The sequence below is a fragment of the Pelmatolapia mariae genome, linkage group LG10_11 (assembly GCF_036321145.2).
Source record: "Pelmatolapia mariae isolate MD_Pm_ZW linkage group LG10_11, Pm_UMD_F_2, whole genome shotgun sequence".
Taxonomy (NCBI): Eukaryota; Metazoa; Chordata; class Actinopteri; order Cichliformes; family Cichlidae; genus Pelmatolapia; species Pelmatolapia mariae.
In genome coordinates this window covers 51,486,688-51,503,989 of record NC_086236.1, presented here as the reverse complement: position 1 = coordinate 51,503,989, position 17,302 = coordinate 51,486,688, and the positions used below count along the sequence as shown (strand labels likewise).

General features: G+C 39.9%; 1 protein-coding gene across 3 annotated transcripts in view; it reads right to left on the bottom strand.

Annotated features, from left to right (window-relative positions):
* dop1a (DOP1 leucine zipper like protein A) overlaps positions 1-16,608 on the bottom strand; it is a 29,554-nt gene extending 12,946 nt beyond the window's left edge. The window contains exons 1-14 of one of the 3 annotated variants that reach the window (XM_063485071.1): positions 16,256-16,608; positions 14,421-14,618; positions 14,066-14,247; positions 13,805-13,975; positions 11,441-11,630; positions 11,186-11,284; positions 10,679-10,778; positions 9,719-9,828; positions 7,700-7,814; positions 7,458-7,578; positions 6,859-6,978; positions 5,963-6,080; positions 4,711-4,740; positions 998-1,264 (exon numbers count right to left, since the gene is read on the bottom strand). In XM_063485071.1, the coding sequence (XP_063341141.1) occupies positions 998-1,264; positions 4,711-4,740; positions 5,963-6,080; positions 6,859-6,978; positions 7,458-7,578; positions 7,700-7,814; positions 9,719-9,828; positions 10,679-10,778; positions 11,186-11,284; positions 11,441-11,630; positions 13,805-13,975; positions 14,066-14,247; positions 14,421-14,558 (1,761 nt within the window). In that variant the 5' untranslated portion in view covers positions 14,559-14,618; positions 16,256-16,608. The remainder of the gene's footprint in view (positions 1-997; positions 1,265-4,710; positions 4,741-5,962; positions 6,081-6,858; positions 6,979-7,457; positions 7,579-7,699; positions 7,815-9,718; positions 9,829-10,678; positions 10,779-11,185; positions 11,285-11,440; positions 11,631-13,804; positions 13,976-14,065; positions 14,248-14,420; positions 14,619-16,255) is intronic. The other 2 variants (XM_063485072.1, XM_063485073.1) reach the window with 2 other exon arrangements.
* Between the last annotated feature and the right edge of the window lie 694 nt (positions 16,609-17,302).

Below are 17,302 nucleotides of genomic sequence, written 5' to 3'. Positions count from 1 at the left end.
ACACAGCTGCTGGGCCTGATCTGAGGGAGCATCCTGCTGCAGCGAGACTGACAGACTGAAGTTCTTACATTTCTTTTTTCCGGCCAACCTTTGGGGGCCTCGAGGCTTCCTGGGATATATTTTGAGTGAGGTAGCGTGTACATTATGGAGCCTGGACTCAGATGGCATGTTTGGTAGAACGTTCTCTATATGCCCCTCAGAGTGGGTGTAGGGGTGGGGTGTTACAGTATTCAGTGGATGTATGCAGAATGTTTCCACTCTGATGGATATGGCAAACCCCAGAGGCATCGTGAGCTAGTTTATTCCTCTACTTCCTCAGAGGAAAAAGCGAGCCGGGCTCAGCTGTTGGGGAACCATCTTCTGCCTTTCTACTTGTCCTCTTTCAAGCCCCTCATGGGTCTCTCTCTCTCTCTCTCTCTCTCTCAACAGTCATGGCCCTCTCCAGCTCTGAGCACTGGACTGACTGAACTTTAAATCATGGCTCAATAGGCTTACAAACACTTAAAACAACCAGGTTGTTGGACAGGGACCAGAAGGACCTCAACAGCCGAAAGCAGCATTTGTTCTGAATAGTCTTCAAATGACTTGTGTCGAGGGAGCGTGGAATGGCAGGGCCACCCAGCCAAAGACAGCACAGGCCAGAAGGCTGGCAGGAGGCACCAAGAGGCCCTGTTCATGGACCAGGACACACCATCAGAGCCTAAGCTGATGAGTTTTTGGCTAATAACTTGTAGGGGAAGCCAGTCAAATTAAGGTTTGATCTGTGTTTGGCAGCAACAGGGTCTATGTTTTTTTAAAGGATCAGAGACTAAACTAAATGATCAACAAAGTCAGAGCTTGGCAGAACACTGACTTCTCTTTTAGTGCTTTATTTTTAACTTTGAATCTCTTTACTGTCTTTAACCCCAACACTTTCCAATTATTATCCTTTTCCCTTGATCAGGAACCCCAACTCCCTTTTACACCCCCGGAAACATTTTTGAGACATTGTAATCACCTGTTTGTCCTCCGTGTCTCTGTTTTTGTCCCTTGCTGAGTTTGATGGCTTGCCGATAGAGCTGGAGAGGCCCTGAGCCTGAGGGCCAGATGGCAGGGCCAGAGGGGAGACCAGTGGAGGTTGCACCTTGCTGAGAATCTTGGAGCACAGACGGAGGCAGTGGGTGAGCTCGCCGAGGCCCAGGGCCTGCAGGTGACAGGTCAGGGCTGCTACCATCCGCAACAGCAGTTGAGGGAGATGCTCTGTCTGGATTTCTATGTACGTCTCCTAAAACAGCGCAAGGGAACAAAACAGAACTGAGTTGTGGAACTAAGTGTAATTACTGTGCATTTGAAGGGCTTAGAGGGGAATGTGATATAAAGTTATTACGCCTGTTAGCTATGCTGATGCTGGGCTTTAACTCTACAAAATTGTTAATAGAAGACAGTTTGCTTGATTAAATATTGTTAAATACAAATTCATATATACGACTGAGTATCAAAGGGCAAGTCAGTGGAATTTTTGTGTGCTTTCTTTTTAACTTACATGAGGTGTGACCAAAAAAAGTTACAGGAACTGGCCCACAAATATCAAAAAAAGTACCTGATTTAATTTGTCTGAGCTCGTTCATCTTCTTGTGCAGCTCTGGACCACTTCCACTGCTGCTGCTATTTTTATTGGCTCTATGGAAATCCCATAATGACCACCGTGTACGTCAAACATCAAGCTAAGCTGAGCAGTATTCAGGAACCAGGAGCAGGATTGTTATGATTGTTGTTAACTTAGAGTTTGACTACCGACCTGAGACATCTGAAAAGGGACATTCAGTGGAACCACCCACCACATCGTAATGTTTGTTTACCACTGCAACACAATCTTCGCTCACAACTGGCACTACATGCCACATTATGGCAAGAAATCACTGTTTTGACACACTGGAGGAGATCCAGTGCATCACAGAGGCACAAATGCAAAGGGAGAGAACAGGTCTTTATCTGAGGGATCTAAAAATAGCAGCAGCACTAAAAACAGTCTGGAAGTGCAGGGAAAAAAACAATTTTAGACCAGAAAATTTGAATGTTCCTATTTGTTTATGATCACACCTTGAATCAATAATTTAATGTTGTATTGTTTCAGAGAATGACCATGTGCTAATTCTAAAGAAGAAAGAAGTGGAAAATACTATTTGCTACTGTTTATCTGTTTATCAGTATATAGAATGTGTGAAATATAAAGTCTAAATAAGAAAATAAAACTATCAATTCTAATTTTTTTTACACATCAGAACAGGACAGAATTGGGTAAACACAACCGGATATGAACAACACATGATGTCATTTATTTATTTTACAAGCAAATAAGCCAAAATACAGAAGCAGTGTGAAAGCCAAAGTATATTCTAATTTTTAACAGCTTGTAAGCTAGTCCCCTTTAGAAGAAAAAAACATGAAGAAATAATTTATTGTCTCATCTGTCTATCAAAATGTGGAGGAATTTTGGCCCACTCTTATTCATAATGTTGCCCTAGGTTGTTAAGGTTTGGAGGTTATGTACAGCTCTCTTAAAGTCACGCAAAAGCATTTCAATCAGGTTGAGATCAGACTGTGATCGGGCCATTGCAACACCTTGATTCTTTTCTTTTTCAGCCAGTCTGTTGTATTTTTGGGGGGGATCATTATTCTATTACATGCCCCAGTTTCAGTCAGGCTTTAGCTGTCGGACAGATGGCCTCACATTTGACTTTCCTGAGTGTACTTTATTTTTATTTTAACTCGTTTGCATTTTTCGGTGTAATTTGGAGTATGAACTACTTTAGGACATATGGTAAATCCCCCCACCCCCCCTTTAATCCGTAGTGGTTTAGTCCAGAGCCTGTTTGGCCTTCGGCTTAACCTGTTAAATGCTAATTGGTCAGCTTGTTTATTTGTGAATGTGTGATTGGTCCACTTGGATTTCTTCTGTTTCCTGTTTTTTTATTTAAACACAAACTGTTTGATATTTTGTAATGACCCTGATGAAGGTCGCAAGCCAAAACACGTTTGTCAACCAATAAAGTTGTTCACTAATAATTTAAGTTTCGCTGGAGTCTTCACGTCATCAGATATTTGTATTCTCCATGCACCTTGGAAGTAGGTGCAGTTGTGCCAGAAAAAATTGCTGGATACTCACGTTTGACTCAAGAATACTTTGTTATACAGAGGAATTCATGGTGGACTCAATGACTGTAAGGTGCCCAGGTCCTGTGGCTGCAAAACCAAATCATCACCCCTCCACCATCGTGGTTGACAGTTGGTTTGAGGTGTTTTTGCTGATTTGCTGTACAGTGGTCCCTCGTTTATCGCGGGAGTTACGTTCTAAAAATGACCCACGATAGGTGAAATCCGCAAATCAGCCAACTTTATTTTTTATTTTATTTTATTATAGATGTTTTAAGGCTGTAAAACCCCTCGCTACACACTTTATACACTTTTCTCAGACAGGCATGAACATTTTCACACTTTTTTCTCTTGTTTAAACACTCTCAAAGTTCAAACCTTCGTAGAAAAATAAGTCCAGTATTATAGAATGAAACCAAAGGCACTAGCAGCTGCTTTTGGCGGTGCAAAACGTTTCATCGACATTGTTGTGTTTGTTGTGGAGAAAACTTACAAACATACAGTACAGCACTTCAGAGTCACACTGCTAGCGATTGAAAATTAATGTAAATTTTACAAGCTGAATGGATTCTTTACTGTACAGAAGACACAGCACAAGATTGATCTGACAATGGTCTACAGCTAATCAGGACGCAGAACACAATGCGCTGTACAAAAAAAAAAAACCACGCAAAATTGCACACAAAAAAAAATCCACAAAACAGCGAGGCCGCGAAAGGTGAACCGTGTTATAGCGAGGGACCACTGTATTTGTTTTTTTTTTTTTTTATATGTGCTGCGTGGTTTTGGGGTTTTTTTTTTACAGTTTTTTGCAGTTTCTCTGAGCACTGCATGGTCAGACATTGTTGTCACATTGACATCTAGCCCTAGACCCCTGTTTTCGCCATCATAGTTCTTTTGATGGCAAAAACAGTAAATAGGTACTTTGTTTTTTCACACATTGCTTCTGCATTTTGGGTTAGATTTTACTCATCTAAGATTACATTTACCCAGTTTTAAGAGCTGCTAAGGACCATATTATTTTATTATTAAGTTTCTTTTCTTTACCTTTAGTTCAATAGTTCAAATGGAAGAAAATTGTAATTTTGTCATTAAATGTATTAAATCTATGCAAGTTGGAAAGTATTTTTACTCAACACACAGATTTTATAAAACAAAAAAGGCTAACAAAACATATTATAGCACAAGCATTAACTCAAAGAGTAAAATAAAAGGGTCATATTTCTTAATAAATATGTGAGCACTGCAGTAGCATATAACTGCATGCATACTTAAGAAAAAAAATAAAAAGCACATACACACTGGGCAATGATTTCATTTTCACAAGATCCACACCAAACAGCCAGGTTAAGCTTGCAACACATGTGATGGTATGTCATAATCCATTGGGATCATGTTCATTTCATTTGGGATTAAAATGACATTAAGTGACAACAAGTCAGTCGATTTGAAATGATCAGTCAAAGCAGGGAGGCAACAAAGATGGCCTGAGGGATGTTGGCAGGACGTTGCAGAAATGTTATCGTAGCCTCAGTGAAGCAGGGTGAGGTGAAAAAGCAGGAAAGAGCAGTACTTTACCTGGCAGATTACCCTCATGCTTCTAGTAGGCTTCAAGGAGAAAGAGCAGATAGTTTGAACAGACAGGAGCGAGCAGAGAACGGGCAACACAGCACTCTCACAACATTCTCTCTTTATACACATACACCTGTACGCACACACACACGTGCGTACACACGCACGCACGCACGCGCGCATGCGCACGCACGTACGCACACACACACGCACGCACACACACACGCACACACAAGCTTTTAAACAGGGTAATAAAAGAGTGTGGGATTTCCAAACCATTCAGATTGGAAATTCAGTCTAGACAAGCATAATTTTACAAAGATGCAAACAATAGTTTTGGCGGGAAAATGAAACACACAGGCTTTTTGAACCTGTGCAGTCATGGCACACAAACACACAGAACAGACAGGAGGAAGGCACACACCCGAGTGGTGGCCATAACATCCCACAGACTGGATGTTACAGAAACAGAGCTGAAGGACAAATCTGACAACATGGGTGCAGAATTGTTAATGGCGAAAGTACTTGTAGGGGACATACTGGATAAAAAGAAAGTATGTGAGCCAAGAGAGAGAGACTGAGACTCAAAGCCCAGCAGGGTGACAAAGTACTGTAGGAGAGAGACGACAGGTTGTGCTAGAGATGCAACACCAAAGAAAAAAACTATTAAAGACAGAAACTAAAACATGAAGGTACGGTAATAAAAGAAAGAGCACAGGGTGTCAAAGGAACCTAACACTGCTGTAGTATGAAGCAGACAATGGAGATACTGGACAATGAAAATAACATGTAGAAATGCATGTACAGCTACAGGTCTGCTGCTACCTATAATAATAGGAACACTCTATACAAAAGGAAGACACACTTCAAACTGCAATGTTTCTGCCATCTATCAGAGTCAGCTCCAAATATGAGCTGGGTGCTGCTCCTAACGTCAAGAGAGCAAAGTCACTAACAAATGTGTTTAAATTAAAACCTTGAAATTGTACCTGGTGTCAACACTCATTTAATTTCAATGATATTGGTACGGACTACAAGACCTCAGATCACTGAAGTTTTGTAGTGTTAAATAAATAAATCTGTAAATGACAAAGTAGCACACAAAAAACTAATACAATTGATAAGAAAGCATGAAAATGCTTAGAAATGAGTGAAGGAAGAAAGAAAGAAAGAAAGAAAGAAAGAAAGAAAGAAAGAAAGAGAGAAAGAAAGAAAGAAAGAAAGAAAGAAAGAAAGAAAGAAAGAAAGAAAGACTCACCAGGGAAACAATATCCAGCAGAAAATCTACCAGCTGACAGAACTCAACCAATAAGAGCTCAGGAGGATCTGCACTCCCAACATGCCGCGTTGCAGTTGCACTGCTGTTCACTGTCCTCCTGCAACAGGGAAACATATCCACTTAAATGTTAGGAAAAAATTTTGCTAAAATGAGAAACATCCTGTCTCTGAGTGAAGCTGAAAAACTAACAAAGCATTTGTCACTTTTAGGCTGGACTGTAGTTCCTTTAGTTTCAGTTAATAAAACACCCTGAAAAAGACTCCTGCTGATCCAAAATGTCACAGTGAGAGTACTAATGAGGACGAGAAAAAGAGATAGTCTTTTTTTTTGCTGGCTCCCTGTGAAATCCAGAATTGAATTTAAATTGAACTTCCTAACTGGTCCTGAATGACCAGATTTATCTCATCATATCTTAAAGAGCTCTTATCAGGCTTTTCTCCTTTGGAACCAGCTTGTAGTTTGAATTTAGGAGACAGAAACCCTCTCTAATTTAAAGATAATGCTTTTTGATAAAGCATATAGTTAGGTCTGGAGAGTAGGTGACCCTGAACCATCTCTTAGTTATGCTGCTATGGGCTCTTACTCCTTTTCTCCCCCCCCCAAAAAAAAAAAAAATCATTTGTTTTTTTAAATCTAATATTGCACATCCTCCAGTATTAAGCACCTTGAAACAACAGCTGTTATGAACTGAATTAGCTCCCACTACTGGCTGAAGAGAGCTTTACCACCACAATGAAAACCAAACAAGAATGAAGCACCAAAAGCAAGACAGCAAATTTAGTTTTTAACAGATTTACACTTTTTGATATCAGCAAGATGTGCCTCAATTGCCTTAATTGTATTTTGTATGTCAACATTTATCTTAATATACAGACCTGCAGCACTCCTCAAACCAGTGAGCGATGTAGTCCCACATGTAGTACGGCTCAAACGAATTAAACAGCAAATTGGCTGTTTTAATCAGTTCTGCCGTCTTCTTGTTCTCCCGCAGTTTACTGAGGAAGAAGTCAAAATTAGCATCATGCAGCTCCAGCACAATACAGCATATGCCAGTGTTAGAGTAAATGTATTAACTCCGCAAATAAGAATATTCCATAACAGGTCCAGTACGCTCTGTAGTAAATTCTATTTGTCATTCATTGTCCAGCTTGGAAAAAAAAAAATACAGTATACTCACAGAGGGGATCTTATTATCCCACTGACAAAAGTCCTTTCAGCCAAAGTTAACTAATGTGCTGCCTCCTGTCACTGTCTTGCCATTAAGAGGCTGACCTAATGTATCTGACTGGATGGTTTAAAGTGATTTATGTATTTAATGTACTACTTTTGCAGCGTAAGCTTTATATTGTAAGTCCATATTTCACTATACCAGTGTCCACCGTCACTGTTAAATGAGCTGACGAATAAATGAGGCTTTATTTATCATCCCTCATGTCTCAACAGTAAAGAAGGTCGAGCAGTGGATCAGACAGACCTGCTGAGGTGTGTGTGATCTTTGCTGAAGGGACTCTGGTTTTGGAGGTCCAGCTCTGTTCTGCACTGTGTGTGCAAAGTTCGAAACACCTCGATCAGAACGTCTTCCAGGATAGCAGGCCCTAGGATGACACACAAGCAGAGTGTGTGGACACATTCAAAAATCAGACTATTTATATAACACATAGTGCATATAGGACACTAATTAGACTTCTATTATCTCAACACTAATAAACTGGTTACCAAGCTCTGGTTTGTCCAGTAGACTGATCAGGATGCGAAATGGCTTGAGGTCATGCATGAGGATGCTCTCCTCCTCTCCGCCTCGAGCCTTGCCCTGCAAAATCCCCACCATTGCCTGAAAAAAATAACCCCACGCATCGACACACACACACACACACACACTTTATTACTGCAAGAATTATAAAATATAATTTATATTCATTTGATTTTCATATTTGTTTATTTTCCATTATGTTTGTCAGAACCAATTTTGTCTTCACAGTGACGCCCTCTCATTTTTTTCTCTTTCGGTATGTGACGTGTGTGTTTCACGCTTCGTCTGCCACATCACTGGCAAAGCCATGGAACAGATGGTCCCTGTAGTATTGACCGTATCCCTACGGAGGGAGCTCCGATTAACTATCTGAGCAGATGGCGAAGGAGGAATATATATACATATACATATATATGTATATATATATATATATACGTATATATATACATATATACATATATATGTATATATATATATATATATATATATATATATATATATATATATATTAGGGGTGCAACAATACTCGTATCGATATTGAACCGTTCGATACAGTGCTTTCGGTTCGGTACGCATGTGTATCGAACAATACAAAATTTTTAATTTATTTTATCAACTTTTCTTCTGACGATGCTGTCTGTGTTGAGAGCTCAGTGGATCTGCGTTCGACTTATCCGCCTAGGCTGCACTGTCGAGCACAGATCCACTGAGCGCAGCGCAAGCTAGCGAGACAGAAGTTGCTCGTTGCAACGTGGCAAATTGAACCTCCCCCACCCTCATTCAGATCTGGCGTTTGGAACTATTTTGGTCTTCATGTGAAGTATGACCCTGAAGGTAAGCACGTCATGGACAAAAGTAAAACAGTATGTCGGATGTGCCACGCAATGCTAAATTACATTGGTGGGAACTAGTGCGTTAGCGCAGTTAGCTTGTTAACGTGTTGATGCCGTCCAGCCCCACGCACGGGTCGATCCGCGGTAGCTCGTTAACGGAGATTTGCCGTGTTGTGGCGTTAACGTCATTTCAACGAGATTAACGCTGACAGCACTAGTGGGAACACAACGAATATGACTGCACATTTACGCCAACATCATCCTAGTGCGAAGACAAGTGGAAGCAGACAAAAACAACAAGCACGCATGCTACAAACTTTACCCGAGTCATTTAGACAGCCGTTAGCACATGATTCTCCTTATGGGGACCTGATATGTTTAATATGCTGCTGAGAATATACCCCAGAAGAAGATATAGTATAGCTTTTATTTTGGAAAGAGCCATTTCTCTGTAATAAACTCTCTTTTTCCAAAGATGAGTGATTTCTCGATCAGATAGATTTATTACTTTGTTGTTTCAGCAACATTAAATTTAAAAACTGTACTTCTTAGTTAAAATATATATTTATAATTTTATTAAATGAAAAATTAAAAAGGCATGAACATTTTTTTTGTATCGAAAAAATATCGAACCGTGACACCAAAGTATCGAACCGAACCGTGAATTTTGTGTATCGTTGCACCCCTAATATATATATATATATATATATATATATATATATACACACACACACACACACACAAAAGAGACCAAAAAAATAAATTAAAATAATTAAATAAAACGTAAAAATAAAACTGCTGCTGGCTGCTCTCTGTGCCCACCGTGAGTACCAGAGCACATCACTGAGTTGTTTTTAGCATGGCAGGACAGATTACACAAGAACTGAGCTGTCTTCAAAGTGCTGGCTGCTGGGAATAGTAGCAGGACATACAGTATCTGCACAGCTAGGGAGAGGTGTGGGAGAAGGATAAAGGGGGTTGAAAAAACTGTGTAGCACACAAAAAAACACAACAAAAGATTTTCCCCCCACCACACTGCAGACATGTCTAGTCTCAAGAGACATTGTTTGGGGAATATTTTGAAAATCAGTTTTACACAAAAAACTATTTTTCCATTGGTGACCTGATTATGCAGTCAGCCTGAAAGCTCACCTGGACCAGCATGTCCTTAGAGAAGGTGTTGAAGTAGTGGCTAGCGTGCTCCTCCGGGTTGCTCTGTCGAGTGCTGCGGGGGCCTATTATCACCCCATTGTTGTCAAAGCCTTTAAAGAAAAAAGTCGTACACTTAGATTCACATTAACATTCAGAAATAATTCTATAACACTCAAGCACAGGAAAAGGTGTAAACCCTTTGTTAAAAGAGGAACAAATAGAGGTTGAATCTCTCGCTGAGATAAACCGTGTGTTTTATAGCTTCTTTTACGGTTAGTGGCTGCTTAAGCATTAGTAATATTTCAGCCTCAAATGCAGATCGAGATTTACCAAGTGTGACTAGATTAGACTGGGTCAATCTCCAAAATGACTGAATAATAAAACCAAAACAACATAAGTGCTGCTGACTGAATACTAATCACACTCTCCTGTTTACCTCAACATAAGACTCAGCCTGATTTGTTCCTTCATCATTTCTGTCATTCAGAAATGTTTGTATTTAATGCATTTAACATTGTAAGCTTGCACAGTGCTTTAGTTAAAAAGAGTGAGCAGATTCACTTAGTGTCGCCTTTTAATCATGCTGATACTTACCAGTGTGTTTGCCCGCAGTAAGTTGCAAACAAGAAAAAATAAAGTAAGACAACAGCCGAAGCAGATACATGCTTAATGTGCATAGTGTGCACACACAAGGAGAGTGTGTTTAAAGCTTTGTGTCTCAGGATTCCTGCCACGGTCTGTGAAACTTGTCTGTTAGTCCTCTTGTATTTACATGAAAGTGGATTTAAGGCTAAGAGTAAAGAGTAAAAGTAACCAATTCTTAAGAACCATGCACTTTGACAAATACAGGAAAATCTGGAAAATATCCCTCTATTTCTATAATATTCCACAACTGACATGATGAGTACAAACTGTGATGCATCCGAGTGTCAGTACTGTGTCTGAGCATGGATTTCGCACCCAGGAGCCAGGCGTAGAGTCTGCGGTTGAGGGACATGTCTCTTCTCAAAACCACATGCAAAGCTGCTGACAGGATCCGGATCATGTCAGGGCGAGTTGCCTGAACACAACACACAACAGACCACAATATTTGTCATTGTGTATTTGTCCTTTTTGCACAGATTATATGGTTTTACACACAAACACAATGACAATCAAGGCCATCCTAGCCCTGTCAGATCCAGAAATGTTTTTGAGGTGAAGAATATAACAAGCAGCCAGCAATGGTCACCAAGCTAGCTGCCTAAACAGCCTCCTCGTGATCAGATACACACACACGCATGCATGTGCAGATGCACAGAAAGACCCAAAGAAACACCTTTAGATTTGAAACAACAAAAAACAAGAACAATAATACTAATGTTACAACGGATATCTTATTATGAGAAGTCCATAGATACTTCAGTCTAAAGCCGACTCAGAGAAACACTGTTATCATACTGCAGAGACCACGCTACTTCCCCCTACCTGGCTCATATGAAAGGGGAAGCAGAAGAGGATCAGGTCCAGAGTGCTCCTCTGTACTAAAACACTGGAGTCCTGGACTGACGTACTGACTGCCTCCACCTAGCAAGAACAGAAACAGAATATTATCCAGCCAGTCCAATCCACTCTAAGCTGTAGTGCATTTTTTTTAACTAGTGCTCTCACTGAAAGGGTCAGGACCTATATTTTTAATTGAAGGACATGCAATGTTGTCATGAGGAATTATCTGCCACGTACCATGAGCTCGATGTCACTACCCATGACATAAAGCTGGTCCTCCATGGAGAGCTTACGGTTGAGGTGCAGAAGTACAAAGGATACCCCGGGGAGACGCACAGAGGGGCTGGTCAGGATGCTGCCCCACAAGGCACTGTAGAAAGCCGACTGTTCCACGGCTGCAGCCACCTTTTCCAACAGGGTGTTGGTTCTACAGGAAGCACAGACGGGTCACAGGGACCAGCCTTAGTAAGCACACACCAACCTTTACCTCTAACTGGCCTGGCGCTAGAAATGATGCAGTCCACAATGCACAGCTGGTACTAAGAAGTAAAAGTCTTTGTCTACATGAGCATCTAAAAATCCCAAAGTAAAGGGGGTTTATATGAGATCCACCACAACCAGGAATCTGAGAACTCCAGAAAGCAAGTGTTCACATTCTCACACTACACCTTAATTATCATATTGCCAATCAAGAAATAAGATATATATATTACTAATGCAACTATATACATAGTAGTATTGATAATGTTATTGCTATTTTTTTCACCAAGATTTAACTGAGAAACAATCCAAGTTAAATAACAAAACATCATAATTTATTAGTCATTACAGAGTCTTCTCTGAAGAGAGCATTCACTGAGACACAGCAGATAACACGGCCCAATAGTGGTGTAACGTCTACTGAACTAACAAGAAGGCAGTATATTTGTGTTTCACTTCAGTTTTGTTTCAGTTAGTTTCAAATGTTAGGGCTTGCATCGTTCAGTTTAGCTTTCATTGTTATTACATTGTTAAGTACTCAGAAAAAAATGTTTCTTTAGAGTAGTTGAAAACAGTCTCATTGTTAGGTTTTAGTCTTTTTAATTATTCTAAAATAGTTGGTATGTGTCAGGGGCAAGATACATGAAGTTCTGAATAAATATTACAGTGCCAACACAGCACTGTGGAAATAATTTATAATCATGTAGACAAATATGAATTGTAAGAGCCACATTAAGATGCATATCTTATTTTTTGCTTTATAAAACTTTTTTTATTATATGCATAAATATATCCACCATAGCCTACTGATAAATCTGTGAAATCTGTTTTCACAGATTTAACCACAATAACAAAGAATGAAGATATGTTAAAGTTATGACTACAGTAAATTTTGTTTGTTTTGAAAGCTTTTTTTTTTTATTTCAGGTAACCAAAATATTTTTTAAAACAATTTTTTTGTTTAAATTTAGGTAAAATATAATTTAACTATAATAACCTTGCACGCAAGGTATATAAGACACAAGTTAGTTCTTAGGCTATAATGCAACATGAAAGTCCTTTGAATGAGAAAGAAAATACTGAAACAACAACAAAAATAAATACATAACACAACCTCCTTTTAAAAGTAATTTGACAGAAGCAAAATCTGTTCAGAAAGGAATCACAATGATAATGTATATACAACTACTAACAGGCTGAAAAGACAGCCAACATTCAGATATGCCATAAAAAGGCACATTTGTATTCACAAATATTAATTCCATACGCTATTACTTACTGAGACACTGTAACAAAATGGCACCACCGTCTGCATTGGAAACACCTATGCGTTTCCTACTAGAGCATGCTGAAACTCTACTATATATCCTGTAGGCCAGTAGTACCATCATAGTTTAACTGGAACTGGAGCGCCCCCTAGGGTTTATTTTGCACAGGATGAATACATTTCTGAATACCTGGCCTATCATTTGCCAATAAATGCTAAGATAGTCTTTTGATTTGATTGAACAAATGAAAAGAATAGATGCCAGATGCCTACTTTCAGTTTTCAGGACAATCTTAGACTGTTTCAGTGATCATTATGAGACATGAAAATACATCGGTCTAAAGTCCACACTGAGGTACTAAGTCTCAGGCTATCCTCTGTTAGTAACAGTGATGTTGCAATGACTCACATACCTCATTTATCATTCATATGATCTACTATCACTTCCTTTCCACATTAGGCAATAAAATGCTTTCTTGTAACGGGCTATCACAGCAATTTAACTCTTTAAAGCCCAGCGCATCGTATTTGATACGACTTTTTGTGAGTTTTTGAGACTTCTATATCATCAGCGTGACTTCTTTGTACCCTTAAAAAATGACATAATTTGCATGACAGATTTTTAATGACTAAATTGCAAAAATATGCCTTGTGTAGCAAATGTGACACAAATTAAAACTCATATATATGCAGATTGAAATTTGATATATTTTTATATAGATTGTCTAAAGGTTCAACAAACACTCCATTATCAAAAAATTAAAGATTTCTGGCAGTTATTTCATGGTTCAGTTAAGGGCTACTGTGCACGTCACCATCATTCCAAGTGTTGCTTTTTGTGTTCCTATTCTCACCTGTCATAGTACTCAGAGCCCTCCTCCAGACCAGGTAGGACCCCAGTCAATAGTCCCTGCAGGCCTGGCTTCAGGGTCTTTCCCAGGGGCAGGTAGTAGGTCTCATACAGCCCCAGTAGAACAGGCTTCACTGACATAGCAGCATTGGAAAGTAAAGGGAAAAGCCCAGCACTGTGGAGGGAAACGGCAGATGTTTACTGCTACCCACTTTAAAAACCTTGTGACTATCTTGCTTTTTGAGATCTGACAATGCAGTATTACCTATAAAGAAAAAGGTCTTTGGCCAGCCTCTTAGGTCCTATGATCTTGAAGATGATTTCATAGGTCTCCAAGGCCTTGCGGTGGACCCCGCTAGGAAGGGCAGGGTGGAGGCATTGGGCCAACCGTTTGCCTATTGTCAGCTTCTTAGGAACCACTTGGTATTTTGCATTATTCTGCAGAACCTGAGACAGGATTTGAAAACTGACAGCTAGAAGGCTTTCCCGTACAAATCATAGAACCAAAACAAGTGAAACTAAGACCGTTGTACAGACCTGTCTGCATTCCTGTTACTTATACAGATGCAGTTAGGCAACAAAGCAATCTTTAGAAGAAGCTGAGCCTATAGGACTCTTACCTTATTGAGTTTGCCCAGTGCAGAGATGAGGTCTGCCCACTCACTGGAGTACTCAAAGTTCTTGAGGGCCTTGTCCACTGCTGCGCCATAATTCCTGTACTTGGAGTCACCGAGCAGCTCCAGTTCCTCTGCATTCATTCTCCTGGATGGTAATGTTATGCTAATGTAAAACACCAGCCGCACATATGTACATCACACCTGCAATAAAAGAAAGACAACACGAATGGTGATATTAAGCCAAAGTGTTATCCTCTCCGTGCCTCATCATGAAACAAGAAGCCTGAGTCTGCAGTATCAATTAAATGTTCAGATAGCTCCAGAGTGGAGCTGGAGCCATTTTATCGAATCAGTCTGACATGAGTAGCCATTATCGTATTTACTCTTAGGAATGAAACACGGCAGCAGACACGGTGACCTCCCCACAAACATCTGCCTAGTTTAGAGAAGGAGATGACGCTGCTGCTGTGAGTCCTACAAGGCAATAGTTGAAGAAATCCTATTGTCTAAAAGGAATGGGGTTCCAATAAGCAGATTCCTGAGGCTGGTTAACAGGAGAGGGATGAGTCTGACTAGAAATTTATAAGTAACGGCCTAACCGTGAAATGGCCTCTTGTTTACACACAAGCAGCTGTCAGGTCTGCTCCCTGTGTTACAAAGCACTATACAGGCTGACAAACCACCATTAAATCCATAAATACTGTTAGACCAGGAACAATTCCCTTCTCTTTATATGGCATTTTATACATAAGAATACCTAAAAACCCTAATAACATTCAAAATGTATTGCAACATTAATAAGCGCATCCTCCCTTTCTTAGAATACACCAAAGCTGCTGATGACACTCTATTTAAATTTGGATATGAATGCATCTGACGCACACATTCATCATATAACTAATCTGAATATTTTGGAAAAAATGTAAAACAACAACAGTGTCGTCAGTATACACATTTATACATATGCTGACCAAGCTGTATACACTAATAACACTGCAATATGCCAATACCTGCGCAATAACACTTGTCTTCTGAGTGAAATCCTGTGTTTTTTCCTCTGAAATTTGTAGTGTAGCAGCTAAAAGTGACAAGTGAAATCAGTGGGAGAAACTGATGTTAGACAAGTCACATATTACATTAGGAGCTATGTGTACTATATGGCTATCTGCACTTGTTTATTTACATCTATAGTGGGTTTAAAGCCACAGACTTTTTCTAGACCAGGCCCTCTTGTCTTGTTAGAGGAGGGATTGTGACACAAGTAGCAATATAGGCGTATCGGTGAGCCTCCCTCCACAATGCGGCCATTACTAATTAATGTTACTAATCTCACCCGTGTTTCTTCTGACGTCACGTCAAAATGCCCGCCGTAAAAAAAAAAAAAGTCTATAGCCGAACCAAGTACAGCCGTTTTTCTCCACCTAGGAGCAGCAGACTTTCACTTGGGCTGAGGTAGCTGTGTAGTTTAAATTTCAGGGAAATGTAACGTTACGATAAGGAGCTAGCTCTGAAACCTGGCAGTTGTACTCTCAGACAAACTTCTGTACAGCTTTCAGCAATGATAACAACAACAACACCCCCACAGTGGAGCAGTACCTCTCTCCTGTGCGATGGTTGCTGCTACCAAAGTATGACAACGTAATGCTACCTGAATAACTACCCTTTTACACACGGAATATTCCCGAAACATTACAACTAACCCCATTACCGTTACTGCCTGTTACAGTAACATTCCTGCTAGCAGCCACAACGTCATTAGCCAGGGGAGGTTATTTCAGCCAGCGCAGGTCGTGTGACACTTTATAACGTTGAAATTGAAGAACACATAAGAAGCTTACCTTTGTAGGGCACTGACAAACGACTGCCATTCATTCGTGTATCCCGTTAAACGAGGAAAAAACAGCTGACAGCATCAATAATGAGTCGAAAGCTAGCTAATGTTGGTAGCAGGTTGTTTTAAATGATGGGCCCGGCTACTGTATCAGCCGTTCATGCGAACAACAAATCAGACCCGTTGACAAGATGGCTTTGGAAGCAGACAATAGGTAATTATATTCTACATATTCTTTTTTTTCTCTCTCTCAGGGTTGTCCCGCTGTGTGAATATAACAGCGGCGAGCGCATCGGTGAGCTCCCAGAGCCACAGATACAAAGCTAAACGACTGACAGTTCCCAGACTGCACTGCAGATTAGCTGTACGTCCAACCCAGGGCGTCCAACTGGTCTTCCGCATGGACGTCTTCCGCCTCTCGGCTAGTGGAGTCACCAGCCATCACGACGAAAAATCCAGGAAGTATGCAAGCTTTGTTTTCAAATTAAAAGCTTAGTATTGTATCACACAATTTACGTTGACTTCCAAACAGCTTCTTAGAGCACATTTTCTCCCTCTAATAACTGTACACAAACATTTCCACTAGTACAAGTTTAAAAATGGAGGGAAAATATTCATAATTCACACTATAACACGTCTCCGAATTTAGATTTTGCTCATTCATTCATATTGATAAAATGAATAGGGCAGTGGCAGTGTTATGTGAATAGAAAGATAAGAAATGTAAAATAAATAAAAAGAAATAATAATAAAAGTTTCATTTCAATGAAATTAAATACAAAGTTTGGTGAAGAAGAGTACAGGCAGGGTAGAGTGGGTTCAGGCAAGTGTCAGAGGTGATTTGTGACAGTAATACAGCAGCAAAAACCAGGAGGCAGAGCTGGAGGCACTAGAGCTGAAAATACTAGGATTTTCCTTGGGAGAGTGACCAGGATGGACAAGATTAGAAATGAGTACAGTTTGGGGTGAAAGAATAGAATAGAATAGAATAGAATAGAATAATCCTTTAATTGTCCCACAAGGGGAAATTTGGTTGTAACAGCAGCAGAATAAA